At 40.7% G+C, this 24085-nt stretch overlaps 1 protein-coding gene across 4 annotated transcripts in view; it reads left to right on the top strand.

Moving 5' to 3' along the window:
• The window catches only part of ercc5 (excision repair cross-complementation group 5), a 72188-nt gene extending 58502 nt beyond the window's left edge, over positions 1–13686 (top strand). For 3 of the 4 annotated variants that reach the window (XM_069890682.1, XM_069890681.1, XM_069890680.1), the window contains exons 12-16: positions 4936–5149; positions 5845–5989; positions 7644–7846; positions 8670–8767; positions 12802–13686. In XM_069890682.1, the coding sequence (XP_069746783.1) occupies positions 4936–5149; positions 5845–5989; positions 7644–7846; positions 8670–8767; positions 12802–13356 (1215 nt within the window). In that variant the 3' untranslated portion in view covers positions 13357–13686. The remainder of the gene's footprint in view (positions 1–4935; positions 5150–5844; positions 5990–7643; positions 7847–8669; positions 8768–12801) is intronic. The other variant, XM_069890683.1, reaches the window with a different exon arrangement.
• Positions 13687–24085: the final 10399 nt, after the last annotated feature.

Here is a 24085-nt window from a genome sequence, read left to right as displayed (position 1 = left end):
AAGTAACATAAAAAAATAAAGAATTTGGAATTGACTTGGAGGATGCACAAAAAAGATTTGTTAAGATAGCCCTAGCCGTAGCAAAAAAATGTATTATGTCAACCTGGAAATTGGAAGATAATTTGAAAATACAACAATGGTATATAGAAATGAATAAATGTATTCCATTAGAAAAAATAACATATAGTTTAAGAAATAATATTGAAATATTCGAACAAGTATGGGAGCCTTACATTAAATACAATAGCGAAAACCTACCGGGAACAAACATTACCTAAGTTGATGGAAGGAGAAGAAAAGAAAAGAATGGACTCAGTAGAATTTCTGGTGTATTTTTGTTGAATGACAACATTGTCTAACTGAATTAATGCAACCTAGATTGTATAACTAAAATGGATGAGAGGGGGGGGGATGGGGGGGTGGCTTGGGAGGAGGGAGGGGGGAGGGAGAAAAAGTCACTGTAAATGTGTGGAAAAGAAAAAGTGTATATCATGGCTATTGTGATTTATGGTGTGAAAAATAAAAAATTTAAAAAAAAAAAAAAAAAAAGAAAAGAGGGTTGGTGCGAGAACACAGCCTTGCTTCACGCCATTGTTAATGGAGAAGGGTTCAGAGAGCTCATTGCTGTATCTGACCCGACCTTGTTGGTTTTCGTGCAGTTGGATAATCATGTTGAGGAACTTTGGGGGACATCCGATGCGCTCTAGTATTTGCCAAAGCCCTTTCCTGCTCACGGTGTCGAAGGCTTTGGTGAGGTCAACAAAGGTGATGTAGAGTCCTTTGTTTTGTTCTCTGCACTTTTCTTGGAGCTGTCTGAGGGCAAAGACCATGTCAGTAGTTCCTCTGTTTGCGCGAAAGCCGCACTGTGATTCTGGGAGAATATTCTCGGCGACACTAGGTATTATTCTATTTAGTAGAATCCTAGCGAAGATTTTGCCTGCAATGGAGAGCAACGTGATTCCCTGTAGTTTGAGCAGTCTGATTTCTCGCCTTTGTTTTTGTACAGGGTGATGATGGTGGCATCACGAAGATCCTGAGGCAGTTTTCCTTGGTCCCAACAAAGCTTGAAAAACTCATGCAGTTTGGCATGCAGAGTTTTGCCGCCAGCCTTCCAGACCTCTGGGGGGATTCCATCCATACCTGCTGCTTTGCCACTTTTCAGTTGTTCGATTGCCTTATATGTCTCATCCAGGGTGAGAACCTTATCCAGCTCTAGCCTTAGGGGCTGTTGAGGGAGCTGGAGCAGGGCGGAAATTTGGACTGAGCGGTTGGCACTGAAAAGAGATTGGAAGTGTTCTGACCATCGGTTGAGGATGGAGATCTTGTCGCTGAGGAGGACTTTGCCGTCTGAGCTGCGCAGCAGGCTTTAGACTTGGGGTGAGGGGCCGTACACAGCCTTCAGAGCCTCGTAGAAACCCCTGAAGTCGCCAATGTCCGTGCTGAGCTGGGTTCGTTTGGCGAGGCTAGTCCACCACTCATTTTGGATCTCCCGGAGTTTGCGCTGAAGATGGCTACATGCGCGACGGAAGGCTTGTTTCTTCTCTGGACAGGACGGCTTTGTAAGGTGAGCCTGGTGGGCAGCTCGCTTCTTTGCCAGCAGCTCCTGGATTTCCTGGCTGTTTTCGTCAAACCAGTCCTTGTTTTTCCTGGAGGAGAAGCCCAGTACCTCTTCAGTGGATTGCAGTATGGTAGTCTTCAACTGATCCCAGAGGGTTTCAGGGGACGGGTCCGTGAGGCGGGTTGCATCGTCGAGCTTTGCTTTGAGGTTTGCCTGGAAGTTTCCTCTCGCTTCGTCTGACTGCAGGTTTCCAACATTGAACCTCTTTCTGGGGGCTTTATTGTTCCTGGGCTTTGGCTTGAAGTGAAGGTTGAGCTTGCAGCGAACCAGCCGGTGGTCAGTGTGGCATTCCGCGCTAGGCATGACCCTGGTGTGGAGCACATCTCGTTTGTCACTTTCTCGCACCAGGATGTAGTCCAGGAGGTGCCTGTGTTTGGATCGGGGATGCATCCAGGTGGTCTTAAGGCTGTCCCTCTGCTGAAAAAGGGTGTTTGTAATGACAAGCCGCTGTTCTGCGCAGAGCTCCAACAGGAGGCGCCCATTGTCGTTGCACTTGCCGACGTCATGCTTGCCCAGGATTCCTGGCCAGGTTTCTGGGTCTTTGCCGACACGAGCGTTGAAGTCGCCCAGGATGACAACCTTGTCGGCTGTAGGGGTGCGTTGGATGAGGTTGCGCAGGTCGGTGTAGAACTTGTCCTTTTCTGCTGGTTCCGCCTGGAGGGTTGGAGCATAGACACTGATGAGGGTGATGTGACGCTTGTTTTGAAGGGGGAGTCGCATGGACATGATTCGGTCCGAGAAGCCTGTCGGAAGGTTTTCGAGTTTGGAGGCAATGAAGCTCTTGACCATGAAGCCTACACCAGATAGGCGTCGTTCATCCGAAGGCTTGCCAGACCAGTAGAGTGTGTAGCCCGCGCCGCGTTCTTGGAGGCTGCCTATATCTGCCAGGCGGACTTCACTGAGAGCAGCTATGTCGATGTCAAGTCTGAGGAGTTCATATGCAATGAGGGCAGACCGATGTTCAGGTCGGTGGCTGTCAGCCTTGTCTAGCATGGTTCTGATTTTCCAGCATGCTAGCTTGAGTTTGTGAGCATCTTTTGAGGGGGAGGACGTGGAGGGGGAGGACGTGGAGGGGGAGGACGTGGAGGGGGAGGACGTGGAGGGGGAGGACGTGGAGGGGGAGGACGTGGAGGGGGAGGACGTGGAGTGGGAGGACGTGGAGGGGAGGACGTGGAGGGGGAGGACGTGGAGGGGGAGGACGTGGAGGGGGAGGACGTGGAGGGGGAGGACGTGGAGGGGGAGGACGTGGAGGGGGAGGACGTGGAGGGGAGGACGTGGAGGGGAGGACGTGGAGGGGGAGGACGTGGAGGGGGAGGACGTGGAGGGGGAGGACGTGGAGGGGGAGGACGTGGAGGGGGAGGACGTGGAGGGGGAGGACGTGGAGGGGAGGACGTGGAGGGGGAGGACGTGGAGGGGAGGACGTGGAGGGGGAGGACGTGGAGGGGGAGGACGTGGAGGGGGAGGACGTGGAGGGGGAGGACGTGGAGGGGGAGGACGTGGAGGGGGAGGACGTGGAGGGGGAGGACGTGGAGGGGGAGGAAGTGGACCTGTCCTCGGGCCTGCGCAAAGGAGCTTTTAGGTGGAGTGCAGTGCGCGCAGTACTGGCCCCACCCTTTACACCCATGGTTCGTGTGCCGTGGCCAAGCAAGCTGAGCTGTAGTTCTCCCTCACATGGCCGTGTGGAGCAGAGTTCAAATCTTTCATTTAATAATTCAGAGGAAGAAATGCTGTCAGTCTTCTCATAAATGATTCTCATCTGAAATGTTAAAGAGCTTCTTTTATGGTGTTTAACAAAAGAATATAAGGAGAGCAGCAGCGGCCCCGGCCCCGGTCCGGGCGAAGGGTAGGCGGCGGCGGCCCCGATCCGGGCAGGAGCAAGGGGGAGACGGCGGCCCCGGCCTCGGTCGAGTGAGGCAGGCGTAGGCCCCGATCCGGGCAGAGAGTTGGAGGCGGCGGACCCAGTCCGGGCACAGGGAGAGCAGCAGCGGCCCCGGCCCGGGCGAAGGGTAGACGGCGGCGGCCCCGATACGGGCAGGAGCAAGGGGGAGATGGCGGCCCCGGCCTCGGTCGAGTGAGGCAGGCGGAGGCCCCGGTCCGGGCAGGGAGTGGGAGGCGGCGGCCCCAGTCCGGGCACAGGGAGAGCAGCAGCGGCCCCGGCCCCGGTCCGGGCGAAGGGTAGGCGGCGGCGGCGGCCCCGATCCGGGCAGGAGCAAGGGGGAGACGGCGGCCCCGGCCTCGGTCGAGTGGGGCAGGCAGAGGCCCCGATCCGGGCAGAGAGTGGGAGGCGGCGGCCCCAGTCCAGGCACAGGGTGAGCTGCGGCGGCCTCGGCCCCGGTCCGGGCAGTATGGACCGACCTAGGAGGGGAGGCAGACCCCTCCAGCCCGGGTAAGAAACCTGCATAGGAGAAGGCCACTCCGATATAAAACCTATGACCCAAGGACCTGACACATTCCACTGCTTAATTATCAGCAGTTTTAGGAAAATTGGACAATAGGAAAGCCAATGTAGAAACCCCAAATGTTTCTACAGCTGTTTGCCAAATATTTCTACCACAGCACTCTTATGGTGGACTCCTCAGGAATTCCAGTAAGGAAGTACCTTGGAGAACCTATCCAAATAACCTGTCACAGGTTAAATATCTTACAAGAACAGTATTGCCATTCATTTAAATAGAGGGAAATAACTGATGAGTTAAGTAATGTTGTTTTAAAATATTATGAATTGCTTGAGCTTTCAAAGTACTTTTTGTTTTGGGTGAGTTTTTTGACTCATCTCATAGTCTATTTCCAAAACCAACTGGACTCAATTTTCAGCTTTAATGCATTACTTATTTAAAATCAAAGCTTTGCCTTTAAAAAAAAAGCTTGTATTGAATTTTACACTTGTAACATAAATAAAAGTGGTATTAAACTGTGAGGTGTAGAAAGTATTTTTCAGTTTAATTTTGCTTACACTTTATGGATAATTTCAATTTTTAATTTGAGGAAATTACAAAAAATTAAAGTCATCTCAACCCTAAATATTTTTGGTAGTCATTGATTCATTTATTCAAAAACAATGTTTCCATGTGGTTCCTAGTTTTTAGATGTTTAGGTGATAATGTAAATTAATAATACTGAAAATCACTGCACTAGAAATTTCAATTGTCAGTATCAAGCTAGTGTTATACAGTGAAGTTGAAAGTAAATCAATAAAATTTGAATGCAAAGAATGCTAGAAGGGTTTTATGATGTCAACTATTCATATTGGGGTGGAGATGAACATTTGCCATTGTGTTGTTTTTGATTACAGCAATTTAGTCGCTTTTCTTTTGAAGGAACTGTTGCGACTTTTTGGAATTCCTTATATTATTGCTCCCATGGAGGCAGAAGCACAATGTGCATACCTGGATATGACTGATCAAACTAGTGGAACCATCACCGATGACAGTGATATATGGCTGTTCGGAGCACGTCAAGTGTATAAGAATTTCTTCAATCAAGATAAGTTCATGGAATATTACCAGTACATCCACATTCATAATCAACTCGGTGAGAAAATTTCTGCAGAGTTGAAAATAAGCTTCTGAACTCCAGAAATTAAATGTCACCTGAGGGGTCTGTCATTAATATTCTACTTGTAACCCATTTTCACCACTTAATTTTCTTCTGTTATTTGATGAGTTGTGGGAAGGAATCGACAAACATTAAGAGGTGGCAGGAGCTTTTGTTCATGACTCCCAAACACTGAAAAGCTACCATTTTCACATGTTCAAATTAAAGCAGTATTACTATATTTTCCTTGGCTCACAAACATTAATATATAATAAAATTTATGAATTTTATCATCCAAAAAGGATGGGTAGTTGAAAATATTCTTTTGAATTATGACCTGAAGCATTGGCGGGCATTGTGGAGATGAAAGTCTTTGGTCCAAAGTTCTGGAAATAGTTGTCTGTTAAGCAGTTCTAATGGAGAGAAAAACTGATCAACATTTTAGATTAAAGATGGTTCTCAGAATGTTTTATTTATTTCTCCCCAAAAGCTGCATGACTTGCTGAGTATTTTCATCACTTTGTCTTCCAGCATCTGCAGTAAAGCAGAAATATTTTGTACTTGATCCAAAGCTAGTCCCAAGGTTGAAAACAGCATAATGAATTGGTTGGTTCAGCCTCTGTATGAAAATTATACATTTTTGTTATTACTACATTATTTACACTTCATTGGTAAACAACCTTGTATTGCAGGCCTCAATAGACGGAAACTGATAAATCTTGCCTATTTTCTGGGCAGTGACTACACTGAGGGAATTCCTGGTGTAGGTTATGTAACAGCCATGGAACTACTCAATGAATTCCTTGGGCCGGGACTGGAGCCACTCTTTTACATTCGGTAGGATATAATGCGTTTATCATTTGACTCAAATCCTAGTCTATTGACTTTTTTAGGTCAACAACAAAACAGAATATGAATGTGATAAAGCCATTTGGCCCTTTACCTTCATTCCTTTAATTGTCCACATAACATTTACCTCACTGTGGATTTCATTCATTATTTGATATCTTATGAGTAATAAATTCCTATAAATTAAGCTCCCCAAATTCTTTTCCTTGAGCTCTCTAAATTTAGTTTTGAAAACTCCAGTTTGGTGGATTAACATTGCAACCTATATTATTCATCCATGACCCTAGACATTTCCACAGTTCCAGCAGGATTCCGTTAAGCAGTTGATCATCTACCGGTATTTCTATATTTATAATTGTAACTGGCAGTTTTTAAAGCATGTGCTAAATGGAACAGCATTGAACCAACTGAACAACTATCCTTATTATGTCATAGATACAAATAATCTGATCTTGATCCTTCTAAATGTTTGCACAAGATTTTTTGGAAATGTTAATCATGTAAACTTGCACCTAGGGAAAATGCTGCTCAATTGTTTGTAGCCTTGTATTCCTCTTAACAAATATGTGGCAGCATTGAACCTGTTGATTTGAAAGATTAATGCTTCGATGATTCTTTTGCATTTGTGAATTTAGCACTTGGGAGTTATAGCCATCTAATATATTTTTGTGCATGAAAATGTCTGTTTGTCTGTTGTCCATGAAAATCAATATGAAGCACTCTTGAAATGTCGAAGGAGTTCAGTAAGGGTAACATTTGATGCTGAATGTCATGACTACATTGAATTTAACCTTTAAGGACATATGACGTTGGAAAGTGTTTTTTTTTAAACCAGCTCGCACTGATTGCATTACTGTTTAATATGACTGTGGTAACATTTAATGCTGAATATCATGACTACATTGAATTCAACCTTTAAAATCATATGAAGTTCAAAGAAAATTGAACTTGCACCAGGGACACCTCAATTAGTTACAGTGTTGTGCATCAGTGTACATTCAGAATGAAAATAAGTAGCCAAAGCAGCACCAGGCCTGCCTCAGTGCTCAGGCCTCCAGACAAACAAGGAGCAGGCCGCAGGAAACTGAAGAACAATGGCAACCCCACCTAAGTGCTGATGCTGCCAGGCATTCCATGTCCAGACAAGAGTCTGCTGAGCAAGAACAAGCAGGACACCATCTGAAGCGCAGCACCATTTACTACAGCCAGTCTGCTAAATGTTGACATTGAGTATTCTTCCATTAATGCAGTTGTAATTGGTTCCAAGTCAGAGGTATGCCAACACTGTGGAGCAAAGAAGTGGAAAGATGAAACACCATCGATATGTTGATCCAATGGAAAATTTAGGATTCCTCTCTCTACTGGCTGAGCCTCCACAGCTATTGAAAATGCTGCTGCTAGTCACCGCAGCAGAGTCCAAACAGTCCCTAAAGATGATCAGAGCCTGCAACTCAGCACTTCAGATGACATCTTTTGGTGCCAACAACAACTGAGTGTTTTATTTCCTGGCAATGCCAGATATCCTGCTCGTCTTTAATAAAGTTGTGCATATTATCTGACAGTAAACAAAGTGTTCTAGATTTACGAAAAAGTTACTTTAGGCAAGAAGTGTTGAAAAAACATTTGACTTGATGTCTTTTAGAGATTGGTGGACTGAAGCCCAGAAAAGCAAAAAGTTACGAGACAATCCAAATGACACAAAAGTGAAGAAAAAGCTGCGTCACCTGGACATCTGCCCAGGGTTTCCAAATCCCGCTGTGGCAGAAGCCTATCTAAAACCAGTTGTAGATGAATCAAAAGGATCATTTACCTGGGGAACGCCAGACTTGGATGAGATCAGAGAATATCCTTTTGCTTGAAGTTATAATAAGGTGGTGTATATTATTTGTAGAAAAATTAATACATCTTGTATTGATCTTACTTGATTTTTTTAAATATTTACCATAGCACTATGGTAATATTCTTTAGGCTGCATGTGTAAACCGAATAGTAACAACTAATTTGGCCATATTATTTTTCCATATTTCTATTTCCAAAGGACACAGGAAAATATTGGAAGCTTAGCTTAACCATATCCTGGCCATGTTTACACAAAAAAATACAGTAAACAGTCAGCTCCCATGAATTTTAGAAGCCAATGGAAAAATTCCACAGTGAAACAACAGTTTCAACCCGTCTAACTCTGCATTTACTCCTCTTGATCCCTATAAATTACTGAACAATATTCCTTTATCTGCCCTCAGAACTGAATCACCAGAGGTCTCAGCCATCCCAAGCTGTTTGAGGATCACTTCAAACTAGATTGTTTATATTTTGTCAGAGTTGAGCAATGTTAAATATAGTTCAATCATGATGACCCAGTTTTTCAATTGATCTGAATTGATTTGTCCTTTTGTGCCTTTCCTCTCTTTGCACAGGAAATAGAATGATAGATAAAATGAGAGAACTAATTTCCTGAATTATGTTTTGGAGGTGAGCAAGATTTTCACCAGACGATTTAAATTTCCGTAATTAAATAAATTTGGAGTAAACTGGTACCTGTAGTGAGAATCAATCTGTTTTCAATGGGAAGTGTGGCTAAATGGTCATTTTCTTGTATGTCAGAACTGATCAATTCTAACACTTTTAATATTTATAAAACATTAATTATCTTTAACTAGTGGCAAATTTTGTCAGAATCGTTTTGGTTGGACTAGGAAGAAAACTGATGAAGCACTTTTGCCTGTAATAAAGCAACTCAATGCCCACCAGGTATGTCTGATGCAGGTATGTTATTCCAGTGAGTCATTTTGGTCACTGAGAATATCTGTGTGTTTGGTGCTACCTTGGGATAGCTATAGTTGCTGTGGTTTGTGGGTTCAAGTCTTATTCTGAAAGTTACACTCAGTGGTGCAGCCTTTTTTAATGAGGTTTTTTAAATGGTGGCCTCTTCTATGCATGAAAACGATCCCATGCACTAATCAGCAAATGGGGAAATCAACCCTAGTATCCTCATTGACCTTAATCTCTCAATCAACATCATTAAAAGAGATCATGTAGCTGCTTGTTGAAGACATTGGCTGCTTTGTTTCCTAATTCTCACCAATGGCCATGACTTGAAAAGTACTTCATTGGCTATAAAGTATATTGGACTTGCCAAGGTTCTCAAAGCTGCTTTGCAAATTCATTGAGGCTGTAAAGCAGTTGATGATCATAGCGAGTCAGACAGTTCTTTATCATTGAGCTTTAGTTTCATATGTACCACGGACAACCCTTTCCCTGATAGGCTCATAAGCAAATTCGATGCTCTGATCTTCAGTGGAGGCAACTAATGGGATTGAGATTTCTTCCACAACTTAACTGGAGAAATAATTTTCATTGGGTTCATTTTCCTGCTTTTGAAAAAAATTTTGTTGCAGTCTCATCCCTGATGTTTGAATTGGATGAGTGAAGTTGATGGACTCGCAGGACTGTCAGTCATTCCAAGAACAGCCTGCTTAGTTTCAGATCTGTGCATTTTCTTGCTCAATGTAGAAGTCTGAAACAACCTGTAGATCAGAAGTCATTATATCTTGCCATACCCTTGTGCAGATGCAATGCTCGTTATTTTCTATTTTTTAAATTTCAATCTACTTGAATATTTTTAAAATAACCAAGACAATTGAAAAATTTTTCAAAAGATTTTGTAATTCGAAGGTTGCTATCAAAGGCCAGGGACAAATCATGATACCAAGTGTTGTTCTGCAGCAACTCAGCAGTATGCTGTCTGATGCCTATTTTCAAACAGCCTGCTCCGTGCTCTAGACTTCTCTTTGATAGTAGGTTTGGTTAAACTTTTTTTTGTATTTTTCCTGATTCCAATTAAGAACCTTCAGTTTTTCCCTATTGTTTTTCTCTTCTCTATCCACGGATTCAGTCTGACTTGCTGACAGTTTCACGTATATTTTTTCCTTGATTTCCTGTAATGCATTCAACCTCAGGAGGGATCCAAGTAGTTTATCATTTGAAGTAACATTTAAATAATTTTAATATTTGCTGTGTATTTCAACTATTTTTGGTTTATTTGCAGCAATGTTTTTAATATATTTCAAAGACAATTGTAATGTTCTTTATTTATTAGAACATAGAATAGTACAGCAGTGCAATAAGACTGTCAGCCCTTTGTGTCTATGATGACAATCTAATTAATCTGCCTGCATGTGTCCCTATCTCACTTATCCCTGCCATTTCATGTGACTATCTAAATTATTCTTAAATCTGGCTTCTACAACCTCTCCCACCATTCTGTATTTTATTTTAATTCTTACCTCTCACAATTCCATTAAACTTCCCCCCTCACCTTAAACCCAGATTCTGGTCACCATGCAACATGAAAAATATGATTGAGCTTAAGTCTGTACACAAAGATTCCAATGGACGTTGCTTTAACTGTAGGGCTTAACTTCAGGAGATTTAATGGGCTTGAACTGTTTTCACTGGAGCAAAGAAAGCTGAGAGGTTATCTCAGAGCAATGTAAAATCATAATTAGGGTAGGTCATTTTCCTAGTGTGGGGAAATCTAAAACTAGTGGGCATGGTTTAAGGTCAGAGAGCAACTATTTTTGAACAGAGGAATGGTAAGTACATGGAATGAACTGCAAGAGGAAGTATTAGAGGCAAGGACAATTAGAATATTTTAAAAATATTTGGACAGGTATATGGATAGGAAAGGTTTAGTGGGAAATGGGTCAAAAGCAGATAAATGGGACTTGTATGGATAGGCAGGTTGGGCCGAATGGTTCATTTCCATGCTATTTGACTTTATGGTTCTATGTCCTCTAGTGTTTGATGTTTCTACCCTGGAAAAAAGATTCTGACTCTCCAGTTCCAAGTTTATTTGTCATCAGATTGTACCAGAACAACCCAATGAATCAGTGTTCTCCAGCCCATGAATGCAGAACAGTGAAAATACATGTACAGACAAACAATACATGTATTAAAAATAAATATTTTTAATGTAGGGTCACTGAAAAATGTTTTAGCAGTCTCACTGCCCGTGGAAAGATGCTGTTCCTCAGCCTGGTGGTTCTTGCTCTGATACTCCTGTATTTCTTTCCTGACAGGAGTAAATGGGCAATGCTGTGCTTGGGGTGGCAGGGTCCTCCCTGATTTTGTGAGCCCTCTTTAAATAACTATCCCAGAAAATCACACTGATAAGGAGAGAGAAACCCCACTGATCCACTCTGTCACTTTTATGGTGCTGTGGATTGACCTCTGATCAGATGATCTGCAGCGACCATATTACACTGTGACTCAGGCAGCCAGGATGCTCTTGACCACCTCACCCATCTGAGAAAGTTCAGTCACTGTTGCACCTTCCTGACAAGTGAGAAGATGTGTGTTCTTAAGTGGATTCCGAGGAACGTGATGATCTCCATGGTATAAATAGTAAAGCTCAATTTTACATTTTTTAAAATTTTATTTACAGCATAGTTAAAGTAATTTCTGGCCATTTAAACCCATGCTGCCCAAATGCACCCAAATTAACCTACAACTCCACCTTTTGGAAGGTGGGAGGAAGCTGGAGCACCTTGGAAAACCTACACAGACATGGGGAGAATATACAAAATCTTTAAAGACAGTGCCAGATTTGAACCAAGTAAAAGTGTTGCACTAACTCTGCTGGTTAGAATTTTACTAACAAGTTCATGCTTTAGCAAATAAAAATCATTCCTTTCCCTAAAAATCCTCTCCAGTACTTTCCCTACCACTCCCAAGCCTCACAGGCCTACAATTTCCAAGATTATCCGTGTAATCCAAAAGGAGCAATAATGGCTATAGTCCAGTCTTCTAGCTAAAGAAGATGCCAGATCTTTGTCAATGTCCCAACCATCTCCTCCCTCAGTCTCATATGATAGATTCAATAAGGCTCTATTACCTTAATGTTTCTCCTTCTTCACCAGCAATCTCTGCTCTAGAAAATCCTGGTCTCTCCATCATCCATGTCCTTCTTGCTAAATACTGATGCAAAGTACTCTTAGAACCAACTGGTTTCACACATATGCCTTTCTTTTTCAGTGAGTGGAGCTACACTTTCCCTAGCTGTCATCTTAAATTCAGACTTAAATTTAAATGTAGACATACAGCACGGTAACAGGTCATTTCAGTCCAACAGCACCCAATTAACCTACAACCCCCAGTACATTTCGAATGGTGGGAGGAAATCAGAACCCTCAGGGAAAACCACGCAGACACAGGGACAACGTATAAGCTCCTTACAGACAGCGAGGGATTCAAACCTCAGTCCCAATCGTTAGAGGTATAACACTGTTGTGCTAACCGTTATTTTAAATGTGCCACCCACCATTTCAATGCCAAAGGAATCAAGATAATCCTACTTGGAGGACATTCCACCCAGCCCCCTGCCCTCTTTAAGTTATTTTCTGATTCCTTTGTATTTTCAAGGAGCGTGTATAATTTCAGCTTCCTTGCATGTGCTTGCTTTTATTTTTTAACTAAACTTCTAATATATCTTGTCATCCAAAGTTCTCTATCTTCCATCCTTGTCTTTCATCCTCATAGGAACAGGCGGTCCTGAACTCAAACCACGTGTCCTTTAAGACTCTCGCGTGTCAGATGTGGATTGATCTCCAGCCACTCCTAGTTATCTTTCCCAATTCTTTCCTAATTGGTCTCCCTCTTTTCCTTCTTCACCTTCCCCACCAATACAGCACTTTCACGAGGAGGACCAGTCTAATTCTTATCCATAGCTATCATAAAACTTGGGTAAATATGAACACTGTTCTCCCACTGAAATAGGAATCCATTGAATTTCTTTGCAGTCACAGCCACGTATTGACAGCTTCTTTAGAGTGGAACATTATGAGAAACAAACAATAAAAAGCCAAAGACTTCGCAGAGCTGTAACTTGTATGTTGAGGAAAGAAAAAACAACTTCAACAGAAACACTGGAAGAAGCTGATACACTAAAAGTAAGTACAAACTCTTCAGAAAAGGATCAGGAATTTGGCTTGGCAACAAAAACCAAATCCAGCAATTCCCCTATAAAGCGTAGAAAGAGAAAACAGCCAAATAAATCTACAAATGGGCCACCTGGTGGAGGTTTTATCAGATCCATTTATCTATCTGAAATGTCAAGTGACTCTACAGAAGATGACTCTGAACTTCAATCAAAAAAATATTCTAAAATGAGTTTTGTTGGAGCAAGTCCAGAAAAGCAGATGAAAGATGGAAATGACGAAGACATAAGTGCCTTTAGTAGGAGCAGCAGCTCGAGTGAAGAAAATGAAGTTGAATGTATGGTAATAGCTAAGCCTGTGTTTGTAAAGAAAGGAAGAATGAAGGGTCTTCAAACAAAGCAAAGAAAGAAGAAATAAGTAGACACTAATTCAAGAACCCATTTTCTGTAACTGGTATTTCAAGCAATTTGCAAGCATCAACTTAGCTTGTGTTTCCAACAGGGTGATTTAGAGGCTTCTCTCAACACAACTCTCAGTCTGATTATCTTTCGTTAATTTAAGGTTAAGTCTCAGTTGCTACCTGATAAAGGATAAAGTTCTGAGTGAAAATTGCTTTAAAGTCCTTGCAAATTGCTTAATTGGATTATATTGACAAGTACATTTGTTTTTCACAAAGCTCCTTTGAAGACTTTTTAAGTAAAAACACAAAATGCTGGAGAAGCTCAGCAGGTCAAACAGTGTCCTTTATGTAGGAAAGGGAAATGTACATAACCTATGTCTCGGGTTTGAGAGAATGCCGGTAGGTGTCCGAACAAAATGGGAGGGGGATTGGCAAAGGCAGGAGATGATCGATGGAAAGAGGAGGAAGGGGCCAGCAGTGATCAGGGGGAGGAGGGATGGTTGGGTAGGTAAGGGGGAAGGGAGGGGAGAACTGGAAAGGGGAGAGGAAAGAAAATATGAGCAAATTTAGTAGAAAGCAGAGAAGTTGGTGTTAAGACCATCTGGCTGGAGAGTACCCAGATGGAAAATAAGGTGTTGTTCCTCCAATCTGCAAGTGGTCAGGGTGGGATAGTACATAAGACCATGGACAAGCTTGGGAGCATGACTCAGAATTGAAATGGTTGGCTACTGTAAGGTCGCTGTTGTTGCAGATGGAGAGGAGGCGTTGAGCAAAGCGTTCTCCCAATCTGCGACCAATTTCTCTGATGGGAACACCGGATACTGTAAATAAATCCTATGGGTATACGAATGAAGTGTTGCTTTACTTGAAAGGCCTGTTAGAGCCCCAGACCATGGTGAGGGAGGAGGTGTGGATGCAAATGTTGCACCTCCTGCGGCCACAGTGGAAGGCGCTGGCAGGGTGGGGGGACTGGGGAGGGTGATAGGTGGGGAGGGATGAGTGCATGGGAGAATCACAGTAGGAGCAGTATCTATAGAAGGGCAAGAAGGGAGGAGGGAAGGAAAAATGTGTCTGGTGATGGGATCCTGTAGTAAGATCTGGAAATTCCAGCAGATAATGTGTTTAATGCAAAGGAGATTGCTTCGCTGAGCACTTCCTCTCCATGTACAACAACAGCAACCTCTCAGTAGCCAACCATTTCAATTCTGAATCACACTCCCAAGCACACATGTCCATCCATGGCCTTATGTACTATCCCACTTGCAGATTGGAGGAACATCACCTTATTTTCCGTTTGGGCACTCTCCAGCCTCATGGCATGAACATTGACCTCTGCTTTCTGCTAAACTTGCTTGTCTTTTCTTTCCCCTTTCCCTTTCCAGTTCTCCCCTCCCTTACCCACCCAACCATCCCTCCTCCATCGATCGCTGCTCTGTCCCCTCCCTCCTCTCACCGCCTATCATCTCCTACCTTTGCCCCCCCCCCCGCCCCCTGTTTCCCCCTCCTCCCACCTTATTTTGTTCAGACACCTGCCGGCAATCTCTCATACCTTGATGAAGGGCTCAAGCCCGAAACGTCGATTATGTATTTTCACCTTTGCTACATGAAGGACATGGTTTGACCTGCTGAGCTTCTCCAGCGTCTTGTGTTTTTACTTCAACCACTGTGTCTACAGATTTTCTTCCAAAAGACTTTTTAAAGTGCTTAATTTACCCATACTTCCAGCTATAAGGCATTGGTTAAAAGCTTCTGCTTTGGATGTGTGGCTATTACTGTGCTTCCACCAGAGAGTAAAAATAAATCTTCATTTCACTGTTGTAGGTTAGGTTATATTAGCAAAATGTATACCACAAAATAGTGACTTCCTACAAACAAACTCACAGCTGCTTCTGTCTATGTCATCTTAAAATATCTCCTGGGACAAAGCAGTTGCCAACATTTATTTTAGCAATGGATCAAATTGCACAGTGACTGATCCACCGATATTTTTTTTTAAAAGCACTCCTGTCTCTCTCTAAATCTTTCTTAGGTCTTGTAACATTCTTGCAAATTAATTTATAAATGTGAACTGTTGTTTGGAATTTTGATCTGATAATCTTTTTGGGGATAGGAAAATATCTGATAATAGAGAAAACACAGTTGAACACAATCAATATACTTCTGATACTGTTGACTTGTTTGATATGCCAGTGACAACTGCTAGGGGAACAGTTGACTTGTGGTAAAATGGTAATAAATCATGGCTGATTTTGTGGTCTCGTTACTCAGTTTGCTCCATAGCTACCAATTAGATGAATAATTTTTGTATAAATTATTGCATTGGATGTTGAGGTACATGAATTTGAATTACTTAATAGAAGATAGTCATGATATTTTACACATCTATTCATTCCTTCATTTGATTATTATGGATATTGGCAGGCTAATATAGTTGTGGAAAATACTTTATTTCCCCCATATGCATATTGACAAATTTAATTGTTTACTGCCTCTCCTACTCCTACCTTTCTCTAAATTCTTAGTGATATCACCTCACACTGGTTGGTTTGTCTGTAAAAGTTGGTTGTGTGAGATTCTGTAAATAGCTCTTCATCCATGTAATTATTCTTGACTGATAGAGTATTGACAGGCTAATCAGTTGCTCTCAAGGGAATTGTGATGGATCAGAATATGAATATGCAATAATGGTGAGACTAATGCATTCTACATGTACTTATATAATAATGTTTTCCCCTCAAGAAGATGTATAATTAAATTCAAACTGCCAAATATTTCTGTCTAAATTGTGTTTTTTTAAATTATGAATATTCCTATGCAGTAAATTGAAATGAACCCTCATGTGATGGAATTAATAATTAGTACAAATGCACATTTAACTTTTTAATCTTTGGATTGGAACAGACTAATTACTTTTAAGCCAGTGATTCCATAGACAACCACTGGCTGAGTACACTACATATGCCAGCTCAATCATTTCTGCACCTGTAGTTTGCAATGTTCCTTCAAAAGTGATCAACAAGCTAGATTAGATTAGAACAGTAAATGCAGGTTCTCTGTATTTTAAAAGAATCTTAATGTTTTTTAATGTATTTCTAACACTTGGTGTTTAAGCAAATTTAATTTTGATATGTCTTTATTTTTTGTCTGTTTGAATTTCTTCTACTCTAACCACACCATCTCCCCAGGCAGAACAGCAATACAGTTCACTTGGTCATCACTTTTTACATCACCAGCCACTGTATCATCATATCTTTCTCTATCATTTTTGCCATCTTTGCACTTTAACATCTGCAATGCAATACTACCACCCTTGCTTTCTGTTTTTTTTCAGGGTCTGCTCTCTTTGAGCTTCTTGACCTGTTCATCCCTTCCTATTCCTTGGCACTTTTCCCTTCAACTGAAGGAGGTGCAGCATGAGACACTTCACCTTTCACTCACCACCAATTCTTTCCACTTAGGCAGAGATTCACCTGTATCTCTTTCACCTTGGTCTATTGCATTTAGTGACCTCCACTACACTGGTGAAACCAAACTAAGACAAGCTAGCTAGTTTGTTGAGCTCCTGGGCTCTCCACTTATAACCTACTAGCTCACTTCCCACCCCTTTCCCCATGCAGTAGCATCTGCCCCTTCTTGCTATCTCATTTCCCCCATCACGTACTTGCCTCTATCTCATCCCTCTTCATATTTCTGTATACTGGCAATCTTTCCTTTATCCCCTCAGTCTTGATACATATTTTCAACCTGAAATATTGACTTGCAGCCTTTACCTCTGGAGATCCTGCTTGACTATCTGAGGTTGTATAGTATTCTGTTTTTGTATTAGATTCTAACATCTGCAATCTTGTTTTCATTTTATACCCAATATGGCTGGAAATTTTACTTTAACAGTATTTCTGGATTGTTGCTAAAAATTCATCTGCATCTTTTAGCTTTTAATTGTTTAAATGTACCCTATGATTTTTATATCTGAAATGCATGGTTTAGCTGTCCATTGGGAGTTCTGCTTATTTAAAAGTTCCCAACTTCATCCAGTTTTATCAAAGTAACATTAGCTTTTTTATAAAGGAAATTATATCCAAGTTAATCCAGAAAGCCCTTTTGTTCTGTATGATGTATTCCTAATGTCATAGAACCAGACCATTTTGAGATAGTCATGGGTGAAATTGTTTTCTTTTGGATACTAAATTAAGCTTGACAAATAACTGTTTGTTAGTTTGTTACACTTTACAGTAATTAAATTAAAGCAATATTAATTTTGCATTCTCTTACAATCTGTTCATCTTTATATTTCCACATCACAAGTAATAATTTTAACATCTAAAGTTTCATGTTAGAATATACTGTAAATATATTTACAGTTACAGTATGTTGGGGAAATCCTGTAGTCAGAAGTAACATTCTATTAGATTTAGACAAATATAAGTTGATGACAACTTTGAAACATTAGTGTCCATGCTAAAGCTGATGGTAGTTTTATTTGAGAGTTTTTACCCTTTATGTCTATTTTTGATCAAAAGATCAGCAGTAAATCTTGATCATGCAATAATTCTCATTAACTCAACCAACACATTTCTTTCCTTTTTGATCTGTTATGGAACCACCTCACTTTTGGATAACCCTGCTCCCCATTTGTCATGCTGGGTTGACATGCTAGTGCAGTTATAAACTATATCCTAAGTGTCTGGGTGTAGCCAAGATGTGAAATTGATAGTTTAAAACTAAGAGCTGATTCATATTAGAACAGTCATGGAATAGCAACCATTCATAACTGATTGCTTTATAACATCATAAATATGCATGGTGTTTCTAATTTCAAGTCGTAAGACAGGAACACAAAGTAACTCAACAGAAGTTGCAATTTGCACCTTGCTATTTCATGAGAGTATCAGAAACATCATAAATTTCAAGTTGCATCTTGATTTAATAGTAATTATTCAGTGAGATATGTAGTCTAATTTCAATTTCAGCCCAAACCACAATCTAAATCATTTGTGTTGCAGTCAAAATTATACAGTTATTAATTTGCATGTAGAGTCAGAGTTGGTTCCTTCAACCCAACTTGACCATGCCTACTTGAGCTAATTCCATTTACCTGCATTTGGCCTGTATCCCTATAGACCATTCAAACAAATAACAAACGTTAGAATCTCAGTGTACGTCTTAAGATATTCAGGTTGGTGGAGGCTATTCGTTATACAGGTGGGTGCAAATATTATTGTTCAAAAATGATCCCTTAAACTATACATAATCCAATGCAGTACAAGTGACTGATTAATATTAGCTATTTGGTGTATTATTCTGCAATGATTGGTGCAAGTTTGCAATATTTATCTGCATATAATTTTTTTAACCAATTTTAGTTGGAGGCAATCACCCCTATTAACTGAAATATTTCCTGCATTGCTTTTAATTGAATTAAAAAGTCAGGTAGTGGGTGTGAAGGAAAAATTAATATTTCAGGTCAATAAATTTTTCATCAGAACTCAAAAGCACCTCCAGTTTATTATATTTCACTTCTACATATAAGCTGCAATGTTTGCTCCAAACATTATGCCCTCCATAATGTTTGGAACAAATATACTTTTTTCCCCCCTTTATTTGCCCCTGTACTCCATATTTTAAATTTGTAATTAAACAATGCAGATGTGAATCAAGTGAACATTCCAAATTTTATTCAAGGTTATTGAATACATTTTGGTTTGACCATGTAAAAATTACAGCACTTTTTATATAGTTTCCGCATTTCAGGGCGCCATCATGTTTGGGACATTTGGCCTCACAGGTGTTTTAAGTACTCAGCTACGTTTAATTATTTCAATGGAGTAAGGTATAAGAGCTTCTAAGGTTTTGATCACTTTTGCAATCCGTAGTTGCTCTTTTTCAACATTAGGACCAGAGTTGTGCCAAGTCAAAGAAGCCATTAGGAGGCTGAAAAACAAGAATAAAACAGGAAGAGACATCATCACAGCCTTAGGATGACCAAAATCAACTGTTTGGAACATCATTAAGAAGAAAGAGCTCAGTAATTGCCTAGGGACTGGCAGGCCAAGGAAGATCTCCAATGCTGATGACAGAAGAATTCTCATCATAAAGAAGAATACCTGTTCAACAGATCATAAACACTCTTCAGGAGCCAGATGTGGATGTGTCAATGTCTAGTCTCCAGAGAAGACTTTGTGAACAAAAATACAGAGATTACACTGCAATATGCAAACCACTAGTTAGCTACAGAAATGGGATGGCCGTATTACAGTTTGCCAAGAGGTATTTAAAAGAACCTGCAGAATTCTGGAAATAAGGTCTGTTGAACAGATGAGACCAAGATTAACCTGTATCAGAGTTATGGCAAGAGCAAAATGTGGAGATGTAACAGAACTGCCCAAGATCCAAAGCATACCACCTCATTTGTGAAATGTAGTGGTAGGTGTGTTGTGACCTGGGCATGTGTGGCTGACATAGCTGGCAAACTTATCTTCATTGATGATGCAAATGCTGGTGGTAGGAGCAAGATAAATTCTGAGGTGTATAGAAATATCTGCTCAAGTTCAAGAAAATGCCTCCAAACTCATTGGACAACACTTTATCTTATAGCAAGAAAATTATCCCAAACATATTGCTAAAGCAACAAGAGAGTATTTCAAAGCTAAAAGCTGGAAAATTCTTGAATGGCTAATTCAGTCACCTAACCTAAATCCAATTGAGCCTGCCTTCCATCTGCTGAAGAGAAAACTTGAGGGGACAAGCTCCTGAAACAAACAGGAGCTAAAGATGGCTGCTGTAGAGGCCTGGCAGAGCATCATCAGAAGATACTCAAGCACCTGATGATGTCTCTGGATTGCATAAGCAGTCTTAGGATATGCAACAAAGTATAATTAACTAAAAATGTATTTGGTAAGAAAGTGATGAAACGAAAATGGTTACAAGAAAAAGTTAGCTATCAGTCTTTGCATCATTCTATAACCATGTAGCAAAATTGCAAAGTAACATCTTCAGATGATTAATGAAGGTCTGATCAGATTAAAGCAAATGAAAAAGTGTAAAGCACCAATTTACACCTTTCCTAATTCTCAAACATGTTGCAACAGTTACACAAATGTGTTGAAGAAACTCAGCATTCATGCAGCATCCACAGTAAGTAAGGGACTCAGGCATTTAATGTTAGGCTCTTTCCCCGATGAAAAGCCGCAAATTCTACCCCTTTGCAGCTGTCGGGAGGCCACCTGAAAGAGCAGGAGGCGCCTCCGAGGCGCACTTTCTAACCCTCCTTCGGGAGGGATAATCGCTGGAGCCCTAAAGTCCCCCTAGGCACCTGAATGCAGCTGCCTGAAAGCGGCTGCTAAGGGGCGGGGTGATGACAATCAGCCAGGGATCAAAACTCCGAGGCGCCTCTCCTGCAGCTGTCCCTTTCAGGTTGGTAGCGCAGCCCTTTCAGAGCTGCTACCTGAACGACCATTTCACAGGTCTGCATCCACTTCTGCAGGCGCATTCTTGGTGGAGAATGCACCTGAAAGCGGCTGTTGATTACCCATTGGTTGTAATTGGTGCATAACCTGCAGACTTGCTCCAGCACATTTGTGTATTGCAGTCAGCCCAGCATCTCCAGATTTTCTTGTTTAAATGCAACAAAAAATTAGTTTACTATTGATCTGTTTCTATAGAGAGGTGAAATTAATGAATTTTTACAAATGAATGGGTTCTCTACAACAATCCTGGAGAATTAATATCATAAAGCACATGCTTGAACTATATAGAATTGGTAGTTCACCTAATTTAAGAAATAAATACTTGGTAAATTATACAGGGGTTTCACAAAATGAATTTAAGTAATATTGGGATATGAGCATCATTGGTAAGCCACCAGCTATTACCCATCCTGAATAAGTTACCGGTATTTGGAGAAAGGGCTAATGAGCTGTCTCCTTGAAACTTTAATGTCCTTGCAGTGAAGGCAATCTCATTGTTGTGCAGGTTTTCCCAGGATTTCAATCATAGGATGAAGAAAGGTGATAAAGAATGAAGCATCCTTTCCACATCCATCTACTCAACCCTTGAGTTTTGTATATCAATTTTTAAAAAATATTTTATTTTAATTTTTCCAAGACATATCAAACATTATATACATCATATAAATAGTGTTTTAAAATTAGAGTCTCGTATGATTGTCCAAATCTCACCCCCTCCAAACTGCTAACATTTTTTTTAAAACTGCCAATACAGAAGGAGTGAAGCTGCCTTCATTAATTAGTCCATATCTCAATCTTCAGCAATTAAACGCTGTTAACCTAACAATATTATTTAAACCTTTTTGGGGAAGTTAATTATATCCTTAAGCCAGTATGGTTCAAATGAGGTTGCCATATTTTAACAAACACATAATTCTTTCTAAGATTATGTCATCTTTTCCAGGGGATACAACTTTGCATTTCCATATTCCAATGAGTATTAAGTAGGGGGAGGTCGGGCTTCCATGTAACCGATATACATTTCCTGGCCACGCAGGTTAAATCATTATGAACTGCATTTGATATTTTGATAGTTTTGTGCCAATAACCATAAGATTCTTTAATAAATACATTCTAGTTCCAATGGAAAATCCACTTAGATAATTTTTGTCCAAAATTTCTGCCAAGTCAGACCAAAAGGCTCTTACTATTACACATAGCCAGGTTGAATCCAACTTCTATACCACACCTAAAACATGTCCAGAATTTCAGATTTTAAACCTTTTTCAGATTTTAAACCTTGTAATTTTTGTGGTGTAAGGTATTATTGGTGTATAAAATTATATTGTACCAATCTATATCTGACATTAATAAATGATGTCATTAGAGCACAATTTTGACTAATATTGTTCTTGAATATCAATCTTGTCACCTACTCACCCCCAGTAAACTCTATTCGATACAAGTCTAGCTCACCAAACTTCATTATATAATTTGATCTTCTTATTCCATAAATAAATAAGGAGCCTAATATTGTATAAGGCCTCCAGAGGTGGTGTCACCGATGTCCTCTAATATTTAAGTATAGCCTTTTTATCTAATTTTAATTTTAAATGTAGACATACAGCACAGTAACAGGCCATTTCAACCCATTAGCCCATGCCGCCCAATTAACCTACAATCCCTGGTACATTTCAAATGGTGGGAGGAAACAGGAACCCTGGGGAAAACCCATGCAGACACAGGGAGAAGGTACAAACACCTTACAAAGAGTGTGGGATTTGTACCATGGTCCTGATCGCTGGCACTGTAACAGCGTTGCACTAACCGCTACACCAGCTGTACTGCCCCTTATATTAATATCTCCTTGTAGTAAATAGGAGCATTTTGTTAGTTTTCTTAACCTACATTTTAGCCTTTGGCACATCATGCACGAGGTGATCTGGATCCTTCTGCATCTCATAGCTTTTATTCTTTCACCATTTATTATTAGCTTTTTTCAGCTAGAAAGGACAAGTTCACATTTTCCCTACATTATACTCCATTTGTCAGATCTTTGCCCCTAATTTAAGGCCATGAAGGTAAAATAGAAAAATTAAGCCCATTTCGCAACATACTTTCCTGTCTTTGTGTGCTGAGCATTAGAACCCATACCATTTGGTGTTCTTGTCAAAGAGGGATTGAGTACTGAGACTTTTGGAACCACACTGGTAAGAGTCTTCCTGTCACAGAAATATTCATCAAAACTGTTGTGCTTTGCTTCCTGCCAACAGCCCAGACCAGCCATTCTCAATGGGAGCTTTATGCTCCCCTGGGGACCCCAGCAAATTTAAGCTTTATTTTCTTTTCACCTCATGTAGTATAATTTCTTTTTATGTAATCGGTAGGTAAGAAATACGAAAGAAACCAAACTTAACTGCTTCACATGGAAGGAGGTCCATAAACTGAGCAGAGTCCTCAGGGGGCCAAAGCCAAAAAAAGTTGCTTCTACACAGTAGAAGCATTGTTTGAGGACCACCACTGAATGTTGGATAAATCAACAACAATTTCTCTCCGTCTATGTGTGCCTTGTAAGTTTGCTTGAATTCCAATGCAGAATTGTTACATCATGGCGGAAGCTCATTGCTGAATGCAAGGCCTATAATTTATCCTAAAAATATGCAAGTGCTCAGCAGGTCAAGCTCCATCTCTAAGGAGGCAAAGAATGTTTAATGCTTCAGGTTGATGACCTTTTATCGGAACAATCTGATTTATTGTGGTAGTTTATATGCAGGCGCCTACTGAAACTGAAGAAAAGATATCCACTTGCAAACTAACAGCCTTTCATCTCTGTAGTGTCTGAGGTCACATATTAACAGTAAAGTTAAAAAAAGAAATCTCTTTCAGTTCATGAAGATATTCAGATTCACAAGTGTCACTAGGCACATTGCCCTCTGGGAGCACTTGAAAGTCTCTCAAACCTTTGTGCTCATTATGTTTCCTTGCGTTGAAAGAGGGAAAGAAGTGAAGTTGCCTCTGCATAAAGAACCTCAGTGAGCTTTTCTTTATAGCTGTACACTGCAACCACACTTTTGAATTAATGTTTCTCAACCTTTTTCTTTCCACTCATACCACTTTAAGTATTCCCTATGCCATTGATACCCTGTGATTAGTAAGGGATTGCTTAAGGTGGTATATGGGCAGGAAGGAAAGGTTGAGAATCATGCTCTAGACCCAATTGTTACTGAAATATTTTGCTTGAGAAAAATTGTCATTGGCCCATTTCCTTTGGAGTTATGAAACCATGCACGTAACAAGTCAC

This window comes from Narcine bancroftii, chromosome 7 (genome assembly GCF_036971445.1).
Source record: "Narcine bancroftii isolate sNarBan1 chromosome 7, sNarBan1.hap1, whole genome shotgun sequence".
NCBI lineage: Eukaryota > Metazoa > Chordata > Chondrichthyes > Torpediniformes > Narcinidae > Narcine > Narcine bancroftii.
This window is presented reverse-complemented; position numbering and strand designations above follow the sequence as displayed.